General features: G+C 40.6%; 2 protein-coding genes across 3 annotated transcripts; both read left to right on the top strand.

The window, feature by feature from the left end:
- Nucleotides 1-1260: 1260 nt before the first annotated feature.
- On the top strand, nt 1261-7861 carry LOC112615980 (X antigen family member 2-like). Of its 2 annotated transcripts, XM_025372933.1 has the most exons (5): nt 1261-1465; nt 2257-2345; nt 2818-2923; nt 4792-4917; nt 7006-7861. In XM_025372933.1, exons 2-5 carry the CDS (start codon nt 2265-2267, stop codon nt 7044-7046), a joined length of 354 nt encoding a protein of 117 aa, XP_025228718.1. In that variant the 5' UTR covers nt 1261-1465; nt 2257-2264; the 3' UTR covers nt 7047-7861. The 2 variants fall into 2 exon arrangements, with proteins under 2 accessions (XP_025228718.1, XP_025228717.1); XM_025372932.1 differs by lacking the exon at nt 7006-7861 and having other exon boundaries at nt 4792-5389.
- Nucleotides 7862-16629: 8768 nt separating this feature from the next.
- On the top strand, nt 16630-20288 carry LOC112616290 (X antigen family member 3-like). The gene is made up of 4 exons (XM_025373287.1): nt 16630-16731; nt 17181-17286; nt 18893-19015; nt 20242-20288. The coding sequence occupies exons 1-4, from the start codon at nt 16630-16632 to the stop codon at nt 20286-20288; spliced, it is 378 nt and encodes a 125-aa protein (XP_025229072.1).
- The last annotated feature ends 641 nt before the right edge of the window (nt 20289-20929 follow it).

The following is a 20929-nucleotide window of genomic DNA, read 5'->3' as shown; positions in this document are numbered from 1 at the left end:
AAAAAAAAAAAAAAAAAGAAATACATGTGAAAATGAAAGTTTCAAAGTTTATAATTATATTAACCTTGTAATTCTCATCTTACAAAACGTCAAGCAAGAAAAAGATATACTTAAAAAAAAAAAAAATGTGCAATAGTACAACCTAAAAAAGGAAGAGGTGTGAATTTATTTAGTCCACAGAAGTGGTTCAATTCATTGGTAGCATGCAAAAAACCTCAGACCAGAGAAGGAAGTGATTAATCAAAACATGAATAAAAATTGGCCAAGGTGGGAGGATCACTTGAGCCCAGAAATTGAGACCAGCCTGGACAACATAGTCAGATTCTGTCTCTAAGTAAATAAATAAATAAAATAGCTGGGCATGGTGGCACACACCTGTAGTCCCAACTACTTGGGAGGCTGCGTCTTGAGTATTGCTTATGCCCAGGAGATCCAGGCTGCAGTGAGGTAAAGTCATGCCATTGCCCACCAGCCAGGGTGACAAAGTAACACCCTGTCTGAAAAAAAAAAGCATGTATAAATATAGGCATTAAAATACTTTATTTCAGTCAGAAAAGGTCTTTCTGAGACATATCAACTACTAAGGGTGACATGGGACTCTCTGTTCCCAAAGTTTCTGGATGCATGAGAATGGTAGGGCAAGAGAGAGAGAAAAAAAAATCTCTTAAGTCCCTTTCTTTCTACTACAAACATACTGGGGATTCTTATCTGGGGACAGTGGGAAAACCCTCGCTGGCCTTGCATGTGCCTGACTCAGTGTGAACGCCCCTTGCTGCCCAAGTCCCTTGTTGCCCATGTGCCTTACTGTCTGCCTTCTGTCCCTGCAGAGCTGTGCAAGGAGACATCGTGACTTCCTTCTGTCTTGCTGACTGGGAGTCAGCCAGTAGGTCTGCAGGTCAGTAGTCCTAGAAGTTTGAGTGTGAGTGTGAGGAGGAGCCTGCGGGCACGGTCCGTGGCCTCCTAGGTGGAAAGGCTTTGAGGTCCCCGTCCTTCTAACACGCAGCGATGCAGCCATGGCCTTGCCGTGGTGGGGATGCTGAATAAGGGAGGAAGAAGGACCATAGAGGGGAGGAGGGTCAGGTAAACAAGCAGTGAGTTTTGAAGGGGGAAACTATCTGTGGTATTTGAGTCCCCGAGGCATATGAAACTGCTTACAGACTATGCATTCCAAAGTCCTCAGTGGGAACCAGGGAAGGGAGGGAGGACTGCGTGACGCGGGATGGGGTGGGGCAAGGCGGGGCACTGCAACCCACAAGGCAGGCACCGACTTCAGTGTGCATGCTCCTTGGACACCTGCCTCAGTGCACATGTTCACTTGGCATCTTTCCTTCGACCCCTTTGCCCACGTGGTGACCGCTGGGGAACTGTGAGAGTGTGAGGGTCGCGTTCCAGCTGTCTGGACTCTTTCTCTCCTACTGAGACGCAGCCTGTAGGTCCGCAGGCCAGTCCTCCCAGGAATTGAAATGTGAGTGAATGTGAGGAGGAGTGAGCGGGCTTCCAGAGGGTCAGGCGGCATGGTCTGTGGTCTCAGAGGTGAAGAGCCTCTACGTCATAAGAAAAGTGGGCCGCCGAGTGAAGGGGAGCCAGATGAAGATGGGGTGAATACTGGGGGTGCTGTTGGAGGTATCTGAGTTCCGGAAGTGCCTGGAACTTCCAACGGAACAGATTCCAGACTTCTTGGTGGGGACCCAGGAATGGGCTGTGTGGGCGGTAAGAAAGGGGCCTGGGAAGTGGGAATGCTATGAGTTGATGACCGTGACCCTGAGGTCTGTAGAGCTCCCAGTAGAAGTGTCCAGTGAGGAGCGTCCAGCGATGTGTTGCAACTTCTCAACTCCACCCTGGAGGTTCGAATGGGCGGGACTGTGCTTTCCAACAAAACTTTGATTTTAGGGAGGGAAATTGTCCAAACAAATGGGTGTGTGACGAAAGCCGTGGTCACTGCAGTTTTAATTCTCTAGCTGTATAAACTTAAATGTCTCCACTATGGAGAATCCAGCTGTGAAACCAAATCTCATCGGAAATATCCTGTATCTTTTGCCACGAGCATTAAAACATTGCTTTGCTAGATTGCCCAACTTAAGTGGTTTTACAAGCATTCGATTCAGAAGATGTACACACTTCTAGTTGCCCTGGGACTTACTTTCAAATTATTTCCAAACTTTTTTAAAAACTGAAATTTAACATTTGGCCATGAAAGTGGTCAAATATAGCTATCCTCTCAAACACACTTTCCCAATCACAGTATTCTGTTTGCAGAGTGAAATATGAGTTGGCAAGGAAGATCAACATATAGGCCTAGGCCAAGAAGAAGTTTACAGCCTCCTGAGCTGATTGTGGCTATGCTTGTGAGTGCTTTATTATTTTGATGTTTTTTATTAGCAGAAATTTATTTTGTGATAGTGTTGTTGAACTAGTATAGATACACTGATAAAGATCTTCCATGTTGATAAAAATGATCATGGCATCTCATGAAGGAAAGACTAATCCAAGAGTATTACAATCTGGTTTTGCCTGCATGGATAATCTTGTGTTCCCCACCATGACTTCCTCCTCATGCTTAGTGATAACAGATTGCACACATCCATCCCAACATAGATTAAAATGGCTTCCAAAGCCTTTGAGGGTAACTGTCTTAGAGTAACCTCTCTTTGGGAAGAGTAACTTTGTGAAGAATAAGTATATGGAATAGTATTGGAGAAGTGTCTTTAGACTTACTTATGGTTAGAAATACCTGTGTATTCTGTATATTTGTTTTATGGACATGTATTAATAACAAAACTTTTTATCTGCACACACACCGCCTCCCCTTTGTCCCAGGAACCCAGTGATGAAGAGCCTAAAGAAGAGAAGCCACCCACTGAAAGTTGGGATCCTACAGCTGATCAGAAGAGAGAAGATGATCAGGTTGCAGCTGAGATTCAAGGTGCTGGGAAAGGAAAGAAATAATGTCTATGGGGGGAAGGAGGACTATGTGTGCATCATGCCTTATGCCATGACCAGTAATAGGAAAGAAAACGTTAGGGAAGGATCTCAAACATTTGCTCAAAGTATGCTGGAAAAGTGAAGAGTATAGTTTACAACTTCATGCAGTCCCTGGATATAATACATTTTCTATTTTTTTCAAGATTTATTGTGTATGCTTGAAAATACATCCCTTGCTAAATCAGATGAAACTGTTTAATTTGATGTATAAAAATATACATTATTTCACTTGATTAATTTGATCTTCTTAGAATGTTGCTGCATGATTGGCTCAGCCATGGTGTCCACAATGCTGTAAGCACCCTTTTATAGCATATAGAGTGCCAAGTCACCCTACCTTATAACACCCTGAATAAAGCCCATTTGCATAGGGATATTAGCCCCATTTTATAAAAAGGAAATGGTCACTCAGAGATTGAGGCTTACCAGGAAGCTTGAGTCATGGAGACAGAATTCGTGTTACATTCCAAGGTCTGTGTTCTTCCTACCATCTACGTTGTTACAAAACGTGAATTATTTTTCTTAAAATGCCTAATACTCGAATGTGTCTGTACTGTAAGGTACTTCGGTATTGGCTCAGGAGAAAACACAATTCAGTGAAGCAGGATAGCAACTCCGGAAAAGGGCTCAATAAATGACAGCCACTGTTCCCTTTGATCAATATTTTTGAAAGTATGTTTGGTAAAAGGATATGTTGGATAATTCAGGACACTGGCATACAGGTAGGTATATTAGTATGTTTTTTAAGGAACTTTTAAAAGTTGCCTAAATACTTTTATAATTAGAAAACTCAAAGTATGATAAAATTATCATGAAACAGAAATTGTGTCCTCAGCAGATAGCATTTTCAAGCTAAAGTTGACAAAATTTGGGCCATGGATTATTTTAGCAATTCACGGTTAAGAGGTTTCCAGAATATGACTGTCAACAATACTCATTACTTTCTGTCACTCAATTTCCTGAACTTTCATTGGAAGACTGTGATTTTCCTCTTATTTTTGATACTATATTCTCAATGGGATTTATTTATGAAAAGCTACATGTAGGGCCTTTGGACCTAAGCATAATTTTAATTAATTTTAGCCAAATAATTTTCAAATTTCCTCAACAAGATATGGTTATCACAATTGAAAGTTTTTGTCATAAGCCCAGGAATACATTGACCTAGTCTTTCAGAAAATTACCTTTGAGTTATTATTAAAATGATATTCATGCAGCAAACTTCAGGTATCTTACACAGTTGATACTCGCTGTTTATAATGCACACTTGCAAAGTATAGGAAATGAAGGTATAGTGTGATTTATCCTTAGATTGTCATTTTAAATTAGATTTCAGGCCAGGTACATTGGCTTACACCTGCAATCCCAGCACTTTGGAAGGCCAAGGCTGGTGGGTCCCTTGAGCCTGAGAGTTAGGAACTAGCCTGGGCAACATGGGGAAACACCAAAAAATTTTCTCTGCCAAAAAAATACAAAAATTAGCCTTAGTGGTGGCATGTGCCTGTAGTCTCAGCAACTCACAAGGCTGAGACAGGGGGATCGCTTGAGCTCAGGAGGTCAGGGCTGCAGTCGCCTGAGACTGCGCCCCTGTACTCTAGCCTGGATGACAGAGTGAAATCCTGTATTAAAAAAAAAATAAAATAGGAATTCATAATACAGGAAAACAAAGGTGTGACATCTTTGCATCACATTTATTATCACACTAACCTACAGGCTTTTATGTCATAACTCTGTGGAATAGAATATTATTATTTCCTTATTTATACTTCATGTTTTTCTACTCAAGTTCATAACCTTTGTATTTTTTAGTGCCTGACCTGGAAGCTGATCTCCAGGAGCTGTGTCAGTCAAAGACTGGGGATGAATGTGAAGATGGTACTGATGTCAAGGGGAAGATTCTACCAAAAGCAGAGCACTTTGAAATGCCAGAAGCAAGTGCGTTATTCATTAAGACACAAAGTTATGTGATTTCTATTTTTTACATGTTATACTTTTGATCAGAGAGAGATGACATTACTTCCACTTTAATAACAGTGTTCAAATACACACTTTCTTTGAAAGGTATTTCAGATCCCAAATGCCTGACTGCAAGATTTAAACGCTCTCAGATACAGACACAAATTGGGTCAAAGTCATATTGAATCATCAAATATGACAGCATTTTCTTACTTCTGAGTATAACCAATGGCTAACAATTTTCAGATTCTTTTCTAATTTCTGCTTTTAACAAATACATAATGCATTTGTAATACCACACTTTGTGAAATATGCTGAGCCTTGAAGGAGATTCTAGTGGCAGCTCTATGACAATTTGTGAGAATCCGGACAAATGCCATAAATTCTACACTCATCTTTGCTGTTATTGAAAATGGCGAATGCAGATCAAATGTATTAAAATCTGTTTCAATGCTGATTTCTGCATGCTCTGGTTCTGTTGGAGAGAATAGAAAGATATTCCGATTTCCATGATTTGTTTTTCCTAACAATCGGCTTCAGTCCAATTACAGTATCTGAGCTGAGATTTCATTGCTCCTAAGAAAATGAGCAGGCACCCTGCTTGATGTTTGTTTTTCAGTATGGAGACCTGAATGAGTGTTCTTGAATTTTGTCAAATTCTGAATTATCTGGCTCTTAAATAATAATTGCATTTTAAAGCCTTCCCACCGTGAAGCCTTGAATGACTGAATAATAAAATGGAGGCCGGGCGCGGTGGCTCACGCCTGTAATCCCAGCACTTTGGGAGGCCGAGACGGGCGGATCACGAGGTCAGGAGATCGAGACTATCCTGGCTAACACGGAGAAACCCCGTCTCTACTAAAAAATACAAAAAACTAGCCGGGCGAGGTGGCGGGCGCCTATAGTCCCAGCTACTCGGGAGGCTGAGCCAGGAGAATGGCGTGAACCCGGGAGGCGGAGCTTGCAGTGAGCTGAGATCCGGCCACTGCACTCCAGCCTGGGTGACAGAGCGAGACTCCCTCTCAAAAAAAAAAAAAAAATAAAATAAAATAAAATAAAATAAAATAAAATAAAATAAAATGGAAAGAGACAGTCTACTTTCTGTGGCCGATGAAGTAGGGAGAATGCATGTAGGTCAGTGATGTTCAAGGTGGGTGTAAGATGCCTGTGCTAAGCATGCTTTTTGCTCTCCTGTCAGTCTTCATGAGCTACTGTGTGTAATAAAGACACATATGATTTAATCACCTCTAACCATATCATAGGTTACATATTACAGGTTTCTGCCTTGAGACATCAGATGATAGGACTTAAAGTTCAAAGACTATAATGTACTAATTCCTGAGTAGTCAACATAAGTATCTTTTACACATATTTTTTATAAATTGCTGACTGTTAATTAGAAGAGCTTCTGAATTTAAAGGGAGAACTCCATGTTTAGGGAAGAAATTACCTAAATGTTTTACTCTGCCCTGCAGAACAATTCCATTAAACTATTTACATTAAAAGACAGTTTTCAGGAACCTATTGAACAAGCCTCAGTTGTATTCTTAGGAAGATCATAGCCTTAACTGCACATCTTATTCGAATAGATAGCAAATTACATGATAAAATAATAAGCAACATAATAATAAAAGAGCAACAGAATAAATCTAATGGAAAAGGAAAGAGGTACTTAATAACAGACAAGTACGAACCTGGAGTTTGGATTAGGAAAACTAATCCAAAATTAATACATTTAACACATTGTTTATTTTAAAAATAGCTATGAATAGACTACCTATTTGTTTCCCATTCAGTCTTGAAGAAAATGGGAAAAGCACAATACAGAATACGAAGAAGACATAGATATTGAATATATAGTATAACTGAAAGTAAATACATTCTTTTGTTTTGTTTTGCTTTTGAGATAGAGTCTCGCTCTCTCACCCAGGCCGGAGTGCGGTGGCGTGATCTTGGCTGACTGCAACCTCCGCTTCCTGGGTTCAAGTGATTCTCTTGCCTCAGCCTTCTGAGTAGCTGGGAGTACAGGCACGCACCACCATGCCTGGCTATTTTTTGTATTTTTAGTAGAGACGGGGTTTCGCCATGTTGGACAAGCTGTTCTTTAACTCCTGACCTCAGGTGATCCACTTGCCTTGGCCTCCCAAAGCGCTGGGATTACAGATGTGAGCCACCACACCCAGCTGAAAGTGAATACATTCTTAAACTCTAATATTTTCAGAATGTAGGTGAAATGGTTGACAAGCTAGGAATGCATACATTATTAAATATATCCCAGTAGTACCTGAATATCTATTCATCCCAAAGACTGTGCATGAACTTGTGAAATTTGCCAGTTGTCCCTTGATAACATTTACTTTTAAACACAAATATTTAGTTATTCTAGATGTCTTCCTCTATGTCTCCATTTCCCTCTTCATTTCTTTTTTTGTGCCATACTGTTCATGATATATACCTCTTTCATATTTTGATATCAATAATGATAATGATAGATTAAAACTAATGTGATCATATAATTAATTATACAAAGGGGAATTTTTCAAGTGTAAAAAGAGATATTTGTATTAACATCAGGACTATAGGTGAAAACTGGGGACAGATGTTTGCCACACCTTAATATCTACAGAAGGGTAAACTAACCCAAAGTAACATTTTTGCACTTTTGCACAATATCGAAAAAAACAAATGAGATACTGTCCTTTCTATTCACCACTCATATGCAGCTCTTAATGTGACATTAACTCTTTTCTTAAAAGATAGTTTTCATACTATTTCCAGGAGCCTATTAGACATCCAGACCATAGTTTCAAGTCAAAATATTAAATTATACATTTTTTATAAATTCCTTTGTTTCTTAGTTTTTTTGCGTGTGTTGGTTATATTTTTAGTAAAATTATGCACAGTTTTTGCTTTCTACATTAAATCCCTTTTTAAGAGGTCCACTTGATTTAATGTGTTCTGACCTTGGACTGTCTTTTGGTTTTCTTGTAGCACTAGAAAGCAGAGTGTGTGTCAAACAAATGGAAGAACATACCATGCTCATGGATAGGAAGAATCAATATCGTGAAAATGGCCATACTGCCCAAGGAAATTTATAGATTCAATGCCATCCCCATTAAGCTACCAATGACTTTCTTCACAGAATTGGAAAAAACTGCTTTAAAGTTCATATGGAATCAAAAAAGAGCCCACATTGCCAAGACAATCCTAAGCCAAAAGAACAAAGCTGGAGGCATCACACTACCTGACTTCAAACTATACTACAAGTCTACAGTAACCAAAACAGCATGGTACTGGTACCAAAACAGAGATATAGACCAATGGAACAGAACAGAGTCCTCAGAAATAATACCACACATCTACAACCATCTCATCTTTGACAAACCTGAGAAAAACAAGAAATGGGGAAAGGATTCCCTGTTTAATAAATGGTACTGGGAAAATTGGCTAGCCATAAGTAGAAAGCTGAAACTGGATCCTTTCCTTACTCCTTAAATGAAAATTAATTCAAGATGGATTAGAGACTTAAATGTTAGACCTAAAACCATAAAAACTCTGGAAGAAAACCTGGGTAATACCATTCAGGACATAGGCATGGGCAAGGACTTCATGTCTAAAACACCAAAAGCAATGGCAACAAAAGCCAAAATTGACAAATGGGATCTAATTAAACTAAAGAGCTTCTGCATAGCAAAAGAAACTACCATCAGAGTGAACAGGCAACCTACAGAATGGGAGAAAATTTTTGCAATCTACTCATCTGACAAAGGGCTAATATCCAGAACCTATAAAGAACTCAATCAAGTTTACAAGAAAAAAGCAAACAATCCCATGAAAAAGTGGGCAAAGGATATAAACAGACACTTCTCAAAAGAAGACATTCATACAGCCAACAGATACATGAAAAAATGCTGATCATCACTCACCATCAGAGAAATGCAAATCAAAACCACAATGAGATACCATCTCACACCAGTTAGAATGGCGAGCATTAAAAAGTCAGGAAACAACAAGTGCTGGAGAGGATGTGGAGAAATAGGAACACATTTACACTGTTGGTGGGACTGTAAACTAGTTCAACCATTGTGGAAGACAGTGTGGCGATTCCTCAAGGATCTAGAACTAGATGTACCGTATGACCCAGCCATCCCATTACTGGGGATATACCCAAAGGATTATAAGTCATGCTGCTATAAAGACACATGCACACATATGTTCACTGGGGCACTATTCACAATAGCAAAGATTTGGAATCAACCCAAATGTCCATCAGTGACAATAATGGATTAAGAAAATGTGGCACATATACACCATGGAATACTGTGCAGCCATAAAAAAAGGATGAGTTTGTGTCCTTTGTAGGGACATGGATGCAGCTGGAAACCATCATTCTCAGCAAACTATCACAAGAACAGTAAACCAAACACCGCATGTTCTCACTCATAGGTGGGAATTGAACAATGAGATCACTTGGACACGGGAAGGGGAACATCACACACCAGGTCCTATTGTGGGGAGGGGATGGGGGGAGGGATAGCATTAGGAGATATATCTAATGTAAATGACGAGTTAATGGGTACAGCACACAAACATGGCACATGTATACATATGTAACAAAACTGCACATTGTGCACAGGTACCCTAGAACTTAAAGTATAATAATAAAAATAAAAATATAAACCAAAACATTTAATGAATAAAAAAAAAAGCAGAGTGTGTTTAAAAAATATTAATGATGTATATGTTTGGAAGTTTATCTCCAAAGTCTCCACAGAGGTCTAACTGAATGTAAGCCAGAGGGTGACTCTTGGGCTAATGGTCTTAGTCCACCGTAAGAAACAAAAACTTTGGTGTCATTTGCATATCTTAATGTGATCTAAATACAGTTCTGCTAGTAATGTTCCACCTGTTATGTTTCTATACATGTGAAGGGAAATCACAGGTTTAAAGGAAGATAAGCTGAAACAACACAAACTGGTTTTATATTAGATATTTTACTTTAAAATATCTTATTAAAGTTTTAAGCTTTTCTCCAAAGAAGTCTTGTACATCTTCTGTTAATTTCTCTCCCTTCCTTCCTTCCTTCCTTCCTTCCTTTCTTTCTTTCCTCCTTCCTTCCTTCCTTCCTTCCTTCCTTCCTTCCTTCCTTCCTTCCTTCCTTCCTTCCTTCCTTCCTTCCTTCCTTCCTTCCTTCCTTCCTTCCTTCCTTCCTTCCTTCCTTCCTTCCTTCCTTCCTTCCTTCCTTCCTTCCTTCCTTCCTTCCTTCCTTCCTTCCTTCCTTCCTTCCTTCCTTCCTTCCTTCCTTCCTTCCTTCCTTCCTTCCTTCCTTCCTTCCTTCCTTCCTTCCTTCCTTCCTTCTTTCTTTCTTTCTTTCTTTCTTTCTTTCTTTCTTTCTTTCTTTCTTTCTTTTTCTTTCTTAGATGGAATTTTGCTCTGTCACCACACTGGAGTGCAGTGGCATGATCTTGGCTCACTGCAACCTCCGCCTCCTGGGTTCAAGCAATTCTCCTGCCTCAGCCTCCTGAGTAGCTGGGACTACAGGCGCATGCCACCACACATGGCTAATTTTTGCATTTTTAGTAGAGACGGGGTTTCATCATGTTGGCCAGGATGGTCTCAATCTCCTGACCTCGTGATCTGCCTGTCTTGACCTCCCAAAGTGCTGGGATTACAGGCATGAGCCACCATGTTAATTTCATTCCTGGGTATTTTGATACTATTGAAAATTGTGGCCAGGTGCAATGACTAACACCTGTAATCCCAGTACATTGGGATGCTGAGGTAGGAGGATTGCTAGAGCTCAGGAAAGTGACATCAGTCCGGGGAACATAGGAATCCCTTTCTACTAGAATGAATGAATGAATGAATGAATGAATGAATGAAACTATAGTTCCAGCTACTCTGGAGGCATAGGTCGGAGGATCCTTTGAGCCCAGGTGGTCGAGGATGCTGGTAGTCATGTTCATGCCACTGCAACTCCAACCTCCATGACAGAGCAAGACTCTGTTTCAAAAAAAAGTATCATTTTTGATATTTTGTATTCTGAGTTAGCTGATACACAAGCGAGGTATGGTGAAATATATATTTGGTCCTCGACTGTGCTTACTGGCATACAACTCCTACAAAGTGATGTCTTTTTGTATGCTAGTGAGTTGGCTGATGACTGGCAGCCTTTAGGAGCTCTAGGATGGGGAATTAGAGGGTTGGGACTTTCAGCCCTATGCCCAAACTTCAGGGAAGGTTGGGGCTGAAGGTTAAGTTGTTCACCAATGGCAAGCCAACAGTTTAATCAGTCATGCCTACATAATGAAAACCTCCATGAAACCCAAAAGGACACGGTTCAGAGAGCTTCTGGCTAGCTGAACACATGGAGGGTAGCATGCCCATAGAGGCCATGGAAACTCCCTGCCCCTTCCTACATACCTCACCCTATGTGTCCCCTCATCTGCATCTTTTCTAAGAGTGTTCCACTTGCCACAAAATATGTGAGAAGTCCCTAGGCTATAGAGCTGGATGAAAGAATTAGGGCCTCTGCAGAAGAAAGGAAAAAGCAACCAGGGCAACTTGCTGAAGCAAAATGACTTGGGTCCCACCTACACTGTCTCCTTACAGGCTATGGCATGAAATACCCATGGGATTCCATCCTGCTTCTTACACACTGGCCATGAGAGGGTGGGCAAGATATTATAATCTGTGGGGCGGTGTCCCCATTTCTAAAGTAGAAATTAGAATATTTACACTAAATACTTGTTATGAAGAATAAATGAAATAACATATGGATTAGGCCATATGTATTTATTATTGTAGATAAATTTGGTTTGTTATAGTTCTTTTCTTATTTTAAAATTTCATTTTTTTTCATTCCCTTTGCCTTTACAATCACATGTTTAGTAATAACTGTTCTTAAATTTCAAGTAGAGGTATCAAGTTACCTTTTTAAATGAATTTGACTTCTGAGACTTACTTAATTTAAATAAATATGTTAATTAAAAACCGGGGCAGCTGGTGTCAGACATGGCATCAATTCTAAAGTTGGTTTGTAAATAAACGCAGTCTGACAAGGCCAACCCTAAGTCAATAGAATGTGCCGAACACTGTGCTTTGCTGTGTGTGATGCCATGAAGAATAAGTCCTTCTGATCAGCCAATACCACACAACACAATAGCGTGTCAAGTGTTCAAGCAGTCCCTAAGCAGCCCTGGGGTAGCTAACAGGGTCGCAAGGATCACCACTGCAGTTGTTAGTTTGGCTTGTCACACATCCGTAGATTTGGCCAATAAGAAAATGAGCCTAAATGGATCCAAATGGTTGATTGATTGCAGACAAAGTAAAAGCAAGGTCAGCATTGTGTCAGCACTGTGTCCCTAGTCCCACAGTATGACACTGAATCGGAGGTATACAATGACAGCACAGATGGGTCTCTCTGCCTGTGAGGAGCCCACAGCTGTACCCCAAGGCAGTGAGCAATTTTATACTCCACAGTTGTACCCTAAGATGAGGAAAGGCCCGTATTTAACGGAAACTAGGGAAATGGATAAAGAATGGTCTTGTGTCAACCTCCAACCAGATAGGGAGCTGGTGAGAAAATACCTGTGGCAGCTCCTACCACACTTCCTGTATCTCCTTGCAACAAAAGGAATCCAGATATTCTTCCAACACTCAGGTTAGCCTGCAGTCTGGCTTTGCCTACATGTCCTATGTGGTGACCTGCAAGATCTCCAAGACACCATGGCAGAGCCTTTGCCCTATAGTGTCTGACACAAAACCATATGTAAGGTGCCTAGAAACATACCATATCCAATAATGACTCCTAAATAGAGGGGATGCTTTTCTGTTAGGGTCATTACAAAAGACTGATAATTTAATTCAATAGATATGCATTGATGACTGCCATGTTATAGGAAATATCTTGGATGCTGGAAATGAGAAGACCAACCAACAACACGTGGTACTTGCTGTGGAGGCTGTCACACTGTTGGTGGCGGCGGGAGGTGGGACATCTTTACAGAAGACCCTTCAACAGAAAAGCAGCTGAAATGCAAAGGAGAAACACAGAGAAGGGACCCAGGGGGATAAAAATAATGAATGTGGTGGCCAAGTAGTAGGAGTAAAACAAGACAATTTCTCGAAAAGATAATTTCTCCGTTGCCTTTGCGCCTTTTCTGAAAATCAGTTTATCATGTCTGTGAGTCCATTGCTCGACTCCCTGCTGATCTGTTGATTTTTTTCCGCCCGTACCACATTCTCTGGATTACTATAGAATTAACGTGACTCTTGATATTAGGTAGTGTGAGTTCCCCAAAGTTATACTTCAGAATGGTTTTGGTTGTTCTGGTTCATTTTCCTTTCTAGATAATTTTGAAAATTGACTCCAATGAAGTCAGTTGTATAAGTTGTGGCAGTTTTCCTTTGAAGGGCAGCAGATAAACATGTTAGTAGCTACAGAAGGACATGGGAGAAGAAGGTGAGCTTTCCCCTTAGCTTCGGGAATGATCCGATATCGAGGGAGCCACTGATGGTTCAGGAGAGGGGAGTTATCACTGCAGGAGCAAAGTCCTTGGGAAGGTGGGGGGTATGGATCCTGAGCTGAGGTGAGGGGCTGGCTTCAGTTAAGAGCGTTGTATGTAGAAGGGCAACAGAGAATGCTAGGGCAGACACGGGTAGACTGGGTTTGGGAACCTCTGATAATTTCCAGCAGATTGCTTCTGTCCTTTGAATGAATCACTATGTCTCAAAAATAAACAGTATTAATATAAAACTAACAGTCATACTGTTATAGGCTGAGTTGTGTCTGCTCAAAATTCATATGGCGAAGTCTGAACTCCTAGTGCCACAGAATGTAACTGTATTTGAGATAGGTGGGATCTTTAAAGAGGTAATTAAGTGAAATGGGGTCATTAGAGTTGACCCTAAGGCAATTTGCCTGGTGTCCTTATAAAAAGAGGAAATGACACACACGTACAGAGGGAGGACTAAGGCGGACACCAGGAGAAAACGGCTGCCTACAAGGCAAGGAGGGAGGCCTTAGAAGAAACCAATTCTGCTGACACCTTGATCTCAGACGTGTAGCCTCCAGAATTGTGAGAAAATATATGTCTGTTGTTTAAGCCACCCACTCGGTGGTAGTTTTTGATGGCAGCCTTAACAAATGAATAGAAATACTTTTAGCGCCCTTGTGGAGGTGTTATCGTATCTATTTTATAAGCTAGCACTCCAGCTTCTTCTACTAGTGTAATAACCATGTGATTATGTCTATATCTGAGCAACTGAGCGGTGACGAGAAAACTTCAAAACCTGAATTATTTTGCCTTAAGTTCATGACCAAGAGAGAATTACTTCTCACTTTCACTCTCATCCTGTTTCCAATACTATAATACTCTCACAAAATGCCAAAACCCCTCCTCAATTTGAATGAGGCATTTTGTGAGAGTATTACAGTATTGGAAATTTCTTATCATGAAATCATTTGTTATTCAATTATATATGTTCAGCATCAGTAAAAAAATAGTACAGAAGAATAATCAAGTCTCATAAAATACACAGATATCGTGGAAATCATACTAGATTTGGAGTACAGTGAAATATGCCTGTTCAGGCAACTGCAGGAAACGTCTGCCAAATGTATCAGCCCCTTGAAGTCCTGAGGCAGATGATTAGTAGGAGAATCTGGAAGCCACTGCAAACACTCACACATTCACCATTCACACCTGCCCAAATATTCTGGCATTCACCATTCACACCTTCCCAGACATTCCCACATTTACCTTTCACACCTGCTTAAACATTCACATGTTCACCACTCACACCTGCCCAAACATTCCATTTACCATTCACACCTCCCAAGCATTCGCAGATTCACCATTCACACCTGCCCAAACATTCCCATGTTGACCATTCACACCTTTGACCATTTTGGGGTAAAATAAGAAAATGACTTCTACTTCCCAAATCTTTTAAGAGGTGCATATTATTAGCATCACCTGGGAAGCTGTGGCACACCACCCTCTGCAAGGGATCCTGGGACGGGTGTTTATCAAGATTCTAGCAGTAGCCATACAAGGGAGAGCAGAAGAGATGGGGGTGCCTGTTGTTCAAATGCTTGTGGAAATTATATCTGTCAGGGTTTTCCGTGATCTATGTTGTGAAAGAAGCTTCCTGGACCGTAAGGTTCATGTGGAGAGGTTTCCATGGGCCCCCTGAGAATGGTTTGGCAAGAGATGAAAAAAAAGATATCTTAAGTCATTTTCTTTCTACTGGAAACAGCCTGTGGATGTGGGTCTGGGGACAGCGGGAAAACCCTGGCTGGCCCTGCATGTGCCTGACTCTGTGTGTACCCTCTTGTTACCCATGTGCCTTGCTGTCAGATCAGTTGTCCCAGAAGTTTAAGTGTGAGTGAGGGTGAGGAGGAGCCCTTGGGCGCAGTCTATAGCCTCCTAGGGGGAAGGGTCTTGAGGTTGTTGTCCTCCTAACAGGCAGTGGTGCACCCCTTGGGGGTGCTGGATAAGGGAAGAAAGAGGGCCAAGAGGGGAGGAGGGCCTAGTGAACACGGAGTGAGTTATGAAGGGGGACACTATTTGAGGTATTTGAATGCTTAGAGCATATGGAACTAACTGCCCAAAAAGGATGGATTCCAGAGTCCTTAGTGGATACCTTGGAGGAAGTGGAGGATGCAGCGAGGCAGGGTACCACAGCCTACAAGGCAGGCACCCATCTCACTGTGCATGCTCCTTGTACCTCAGTGGGCATGTTCTCTGGGCATGGTCCAGTCAGCCCCTTCGACCACGTGGTGAATGCCACGGAGCTGTGAGGGTGAGAGAGTGGCAGTCCTGTGGTCTAGACTATCTCCTTTACTGAGACACAGTCAGTAGGTGCGAAGGCCAGTCCCCCCAGGAGGTGTAGTGTGAGTGAGTGTGAGGAGGAGCCAGCAGACTTCCTGAGCTTCAGGCAGCCTAGTCCCTGGCCTCAGCCAGGGAAGGCCTTAGACATCATGAGTAAGGTGGACCACAGAGTGGAGGTAGCTCAGGTGAACATGGGGCAAGTGCTGAAGGTAATGTTGGAGGTATCCGAGTCTTGGAAGCAGCTGGAAACCCCAATAGATGACAGATTCCAGACTCCTCGGTGGGGAATGAGGAAGGGGCAGGGTGGGCGGGAAGGAACAGGCCTGGGAAGTGAGAATGCTGTGGGCTGGTGACCCAAGCCCTGAGGTCTGTAGAATACCCACATAGGTGTCCAGTGAGGAGTGCCCAGTGCCGTGTGGCAACTTCAACTCCCCCATGGATGTTCGAATGGGCTGGGTTATGCATTTCAGCAAAACTTGATTTTAGAGGGAAAATGGGCCTAGCTAACGAATGTGTAATGAAAGCTGTGTTCACTCCAATTTTAATTCTGTAGCTGTATTTTCCTATATGTCTCCACTATGTAAAGTCCAGTTGTGAAACTAAACCTCATCAGAAATACCCTGTGTCTTTTGTCAGGAGCCTTAAGACACTGCTACCTTGACCACCTTAAGTGGCTTTGCAAGCATTCGATTCAGAAGGCACACACCCTTAAACTTGCCCTGGGACTTACTTTCAAAGTATTTCCAAATTTTAATAAAATTACAAGTTTACATATGGCGATGGACGTGGTCAAATACAGCAATCCTCTCAAGTGCACTTTCCCAATCACAGTGTTCTGTTAGCAGAATGAAATATGAGTTGGCAAGGAAGATCAACATATAAGCCTAGACCAAGAGGAAGTTTACAGTTTCCTGAACTGATTGGGCTTATGCTCATTAGTGCCTTAACATTCCATGTTTTCTGTTAGCAGAAATTTCTAGTTGTGATAGTCTTGTTGAACTAGTGTACATATGCTGATAAAGGTCTCCCATGCTGAAAAATGATCATGGCATCTCATGAAGGAAAGGCAAGTCCAAGAGGATTACATTCTGGTTCTGTGTGGATGGATGATCTTGTGCTCCTCAGATTTCACCCTTGATTTCCTCCCCATGTTTATTCATAAGAGATTACACACATTCCTCCCAGCATAAATTAAAACAGCTTCCAAAGCCCTTGAAGGTAACTGTCTTAGAGTATGACCTCTCTGTGGGAAGAGTAGTTTTATGAAGAATAAGGATATGGAATAATGTTGGAGAAAGTCTTCAGACTTGTGATGAAAATATGTATTCTGTATGTTTATATTATTGACATATATTTATAACAGAACGTTTTAATCTGCATAAACACACACACCCCTTGTCCCAGCAGCCCAGTGATGAAGAGCCTCAAGAAGAGAAACCACCCACTGAAAGTCAAGATTCTACACATGGTCAGGAGAGAGAAGAAGATCAGGATGCTGCTGAGATTCAGAGTGCTGCTGAGATTCAAGGTGCTGTGAAGGGAAAGAAAGAATGTGTCTATGGTGGTGGGGGGGTGTGGAGGGGGCCTATATGTGCATCATGCATTATGCCATAAACAGTAACAGAAGAAAGAAAACATTAGAAAAGGTTCTCAAACACTTGCTGAAAGTTGGCTGGAAAAGTGAAGAGTATAGTTTGCAGCTTCATGAAGTCCCTGGATACAATGAATCTTCTGGTTTTTTTTTTTTTTTTTTGAGGTTTATTTTGCATGCTTGAAAATACAGTCCTTGCTAAATCATATGAAACCATTTAATTTTATATATAAAAATGTACATTATTTCACTAGTTTAATTTGATGTTTTTAGAATGTTGTTGTATGATTGTCTCAGCCATGGTGTCCACAGTGTTGTGTGCATCCTTTAATAGCATGTAGAGTGCCAAGTAACCCTACCTTGTAACACCCTGAATAAAGCCCATTTGCATAGGGATGTTAGCCCCACTTTATAAATAAGAAAACTGAGGCTTAGAGATTAAGGCTTACCAAGAACACTTGACTCATGGACAAAGAATTCAAATTACATTTCAAAGTTTGTATTTGTCCTACTGTCAATGTTATTAGAAAATATGACTGCTTTTGCTTAAAATGCTTAATACTCGAATGTGCTTGTACTGTAAGGTATTTCAGTATGGACTCAGGAAAAGGTACAGTTCAGTGAAACAGGATAGCAGCTCCAGAAACGAGCTCAATCAAAGAAATACTGATCAAAGGAAACAGCCAATGTTCCCTTCTATCAATATTTTTGACGGTATGTTTGGGAAAAGCTGGATAATTCAGGATACTGGCATACAGGTATATTACTATATTGGCTATATTTGTATGGTTTTTAAGGGACTTCTAAAAGTTGCTTCAGTATTTTTACAATTAGACAGTTTAAAGTATAATAAGATTGTCATGAAACAGAAATTATTTCCTCAAAGGATAGCATTTTCAAGCTAAATACTGACCGAATTTGGGCCATTTTAGCAATTCACTCTTAAGAAGTTTCCAGAATATGACTGTCAACAATGCCCATTAATTTCTTTGCACTCAGGTTCCCATACTCTCACTGAAGATTTTGCTGTTATATTTGGTACTTTTTTCTTAATGGGATTCTTTTATAGAAAGTTATATATAGGCCTTTGGACCTGAGCATAACTTTCATTTATTTTTACCCCCAAATTTTCAAGTTACTTGAACAGGGGATGGATGTCAGGACTATAAGATTTGTCATAAATCTGCCACTACATTGATCTAATCCTTCAGAAAGTTACATTTAATTTATGATTAAAATGCTATCCATGCAGCAGGCTTCAGATTTCCTAGATACCTGATACTGTTTACAATACACAATGGTAAAGCATAGGAAATTGAGGTGTAGTGTGATTTACCCTCAGATTGTCATTTAAAATAAGATTTCATAATAGAGGAAAACAAAGGCAGGACATCTTTGCATCACATTTATTACCACAGTAGCCTACAGGATTTTATTTCCTAACACTGAGGAAAAACAATGTGATAATTTCCTTGTTTATCATTCTTGTTTGCCTGCTTCAATTGATACCCTTTGTATTTTTTAGTGCCTGACCTGGAAGCTGATCTCAAGGATCTGCCTCAGTCAAAGACGGGGGATGAATGGGGAGATGGTACTGATGTCCAGGGGAAGATTCTGCAAAAATCATATCAATTTAAAATGCCAGAAAGTGATATGCTATCCATTAAGATGCAAAATTATGTGCTTTCTGTTTTCCATAATATTATAATTTTGATAATACAAAGAGAGAACATTACTACTCCTTTAAAAACAGAAAGCAGAGTTCAAATGCAGACTTACTTTGAAAAGTAGTTCAGACCCCAGATGCCTGACTGCAAGACTTAAACACTACCAGATGGAGACACAAATTGGGTCCAAGCTATATTGAATCATCAAATATTAAAGCATTTTCTTCTGAGTATAACCAAGAAGCCGCATCATAAGTGGGTGCCATCTGTATTCTTTTTGTTGGACTTTGGTATCAAGGTTACACTAGCTTCATGAAATGATTTGGTATATAAAACCTCTTTCTATGAAATCCCTGCAAGAGTGAATCACTTGGAGATAGGATTTCCCATGTGTGTTTGTTTCCAGATTGCATGCTTTTTTTTTTTTTAAATTTTGGACATTACTTAAAAGAAAGACAGAAGGGGCAGCTCCAGGCTTCCATGCCTTTAAACTTTGTAAGGTGCCTCTCTTCCCTACAAAGATGCCTCTAATTATGCCGTCACTCTGAAAACTACCTGCTCCTGTTTCTGTACTGACATTAACCTCTGTACACAGCAAGTTAAAAGTTGCCAATTTGCTTACATAAGTTTTTCAGAGATACATTCTTGCTAAGTTGCCCAGGCTGATCTTGAACTCTTGGACTCAAGTGATTCTCCCTCCTCATCCTCCAAAAGTCCTGGGATTACAGGTGACAGCCACCATGCCTGGCCTGCCTACCTGATTTTGATCTGTGGTGTGTGTTTTTGAATGGATTGACTACACCAAAGCTGTGAATAGTTAGGACGATAGCTGCATTTACTGAGTTCTTTAAGAATAACAGAAATAATAACTCATATTTATAGATTGTCTTATATCTGTTAACCAGTTATCTGAGCTGTGTTTCATTATTTCTGACCTCATTATTAAATCCACTAAAAAGGTGAGTCAGAGTTTTCATAAAATTTACAATAAATGACTCTAGTAAGAAACAGATATGGGGATTCAAGGTCTAAGTTCACAGTCTTTGTGTTTCCTGAAAGTAAATGCTTGTGAAAGTGTTGAATGCAGAACTGGTGTTGTGTATGTTGATTTTAGTGGTAATCTGATGTTTTTATGTAAATCCATGGTAATATATAAAATGCGTATATTTTATTGTTTAACATAAAAGTGTTTGCTGTTCTCTTGAAGTATTTGCCAAAATATGGCACATAAACCTAATACGGGTTCCCAGATGAAATCATTGTTATGAAAGCATTTTAAAAAGTAATAATGACATACCTGTTTTACTGTGCAACAGAAAAAATGTAACAAGAATACTAAATTCGTTTGGAATAGTTTGTGAGAACACGGAGAAAAGAACTGATGTCTCAGTTCCCATGGAAAAATGCCACAACATCTCCTGCAAATACATCCTTTCTTTAAATGATACAAGGCAGAGAGGGAGAAACACCAAACCTTTCTTTTTCATCTGAGCCTGATAGTTACCACATCTCAATCAGAAACCCCTGCAGCTGCCTCGATCCAGCCTGATATCCCTCTTCTTTTTTTTTTTTTTTAAATTTATTTATTATTATTATACTGTAAGTTGTAGGGTACATGTGCATAACGTGCAGGTTTGTTACATATGTATACTTGTGCCTTGTTGGTGTGCTGCACCCATCAGCTCATCATTTACATCAGGTATAACTCCCAATGCAATCCCTCCCCCCTCCCCCCTCCCCATGATAGGCCCCGGTGTGTGATGTTCGCCTTCCTGAGTCCAAGTGATCTCATTGTTCAGTTCCCACCTATGAGTGAGAACATGCGGTATTTGGTTTTCTGTTCTTGTGATAGTTTGCTAAGAATGATGGATTCCAGCTGCATCCATGTCCCTACA

This window comes from Theropithecus gelada, chromosome X (genome assembly GCF_003255815.1).
Source record: "Theropithecus gelada isolate Dixy chromosome X, Tgel_1.0, whole genome shotgun sequence".
Classification (NCBI taxonomy): Eukaryota; Metazoa; Chordata; class Mammalia; order Primates; family Cercopithecidae; genus Theropithecus; species Theropithecus gelada.
This window is presented reverse-complemented; position numbering and strand designations above follow the sequence as displayed.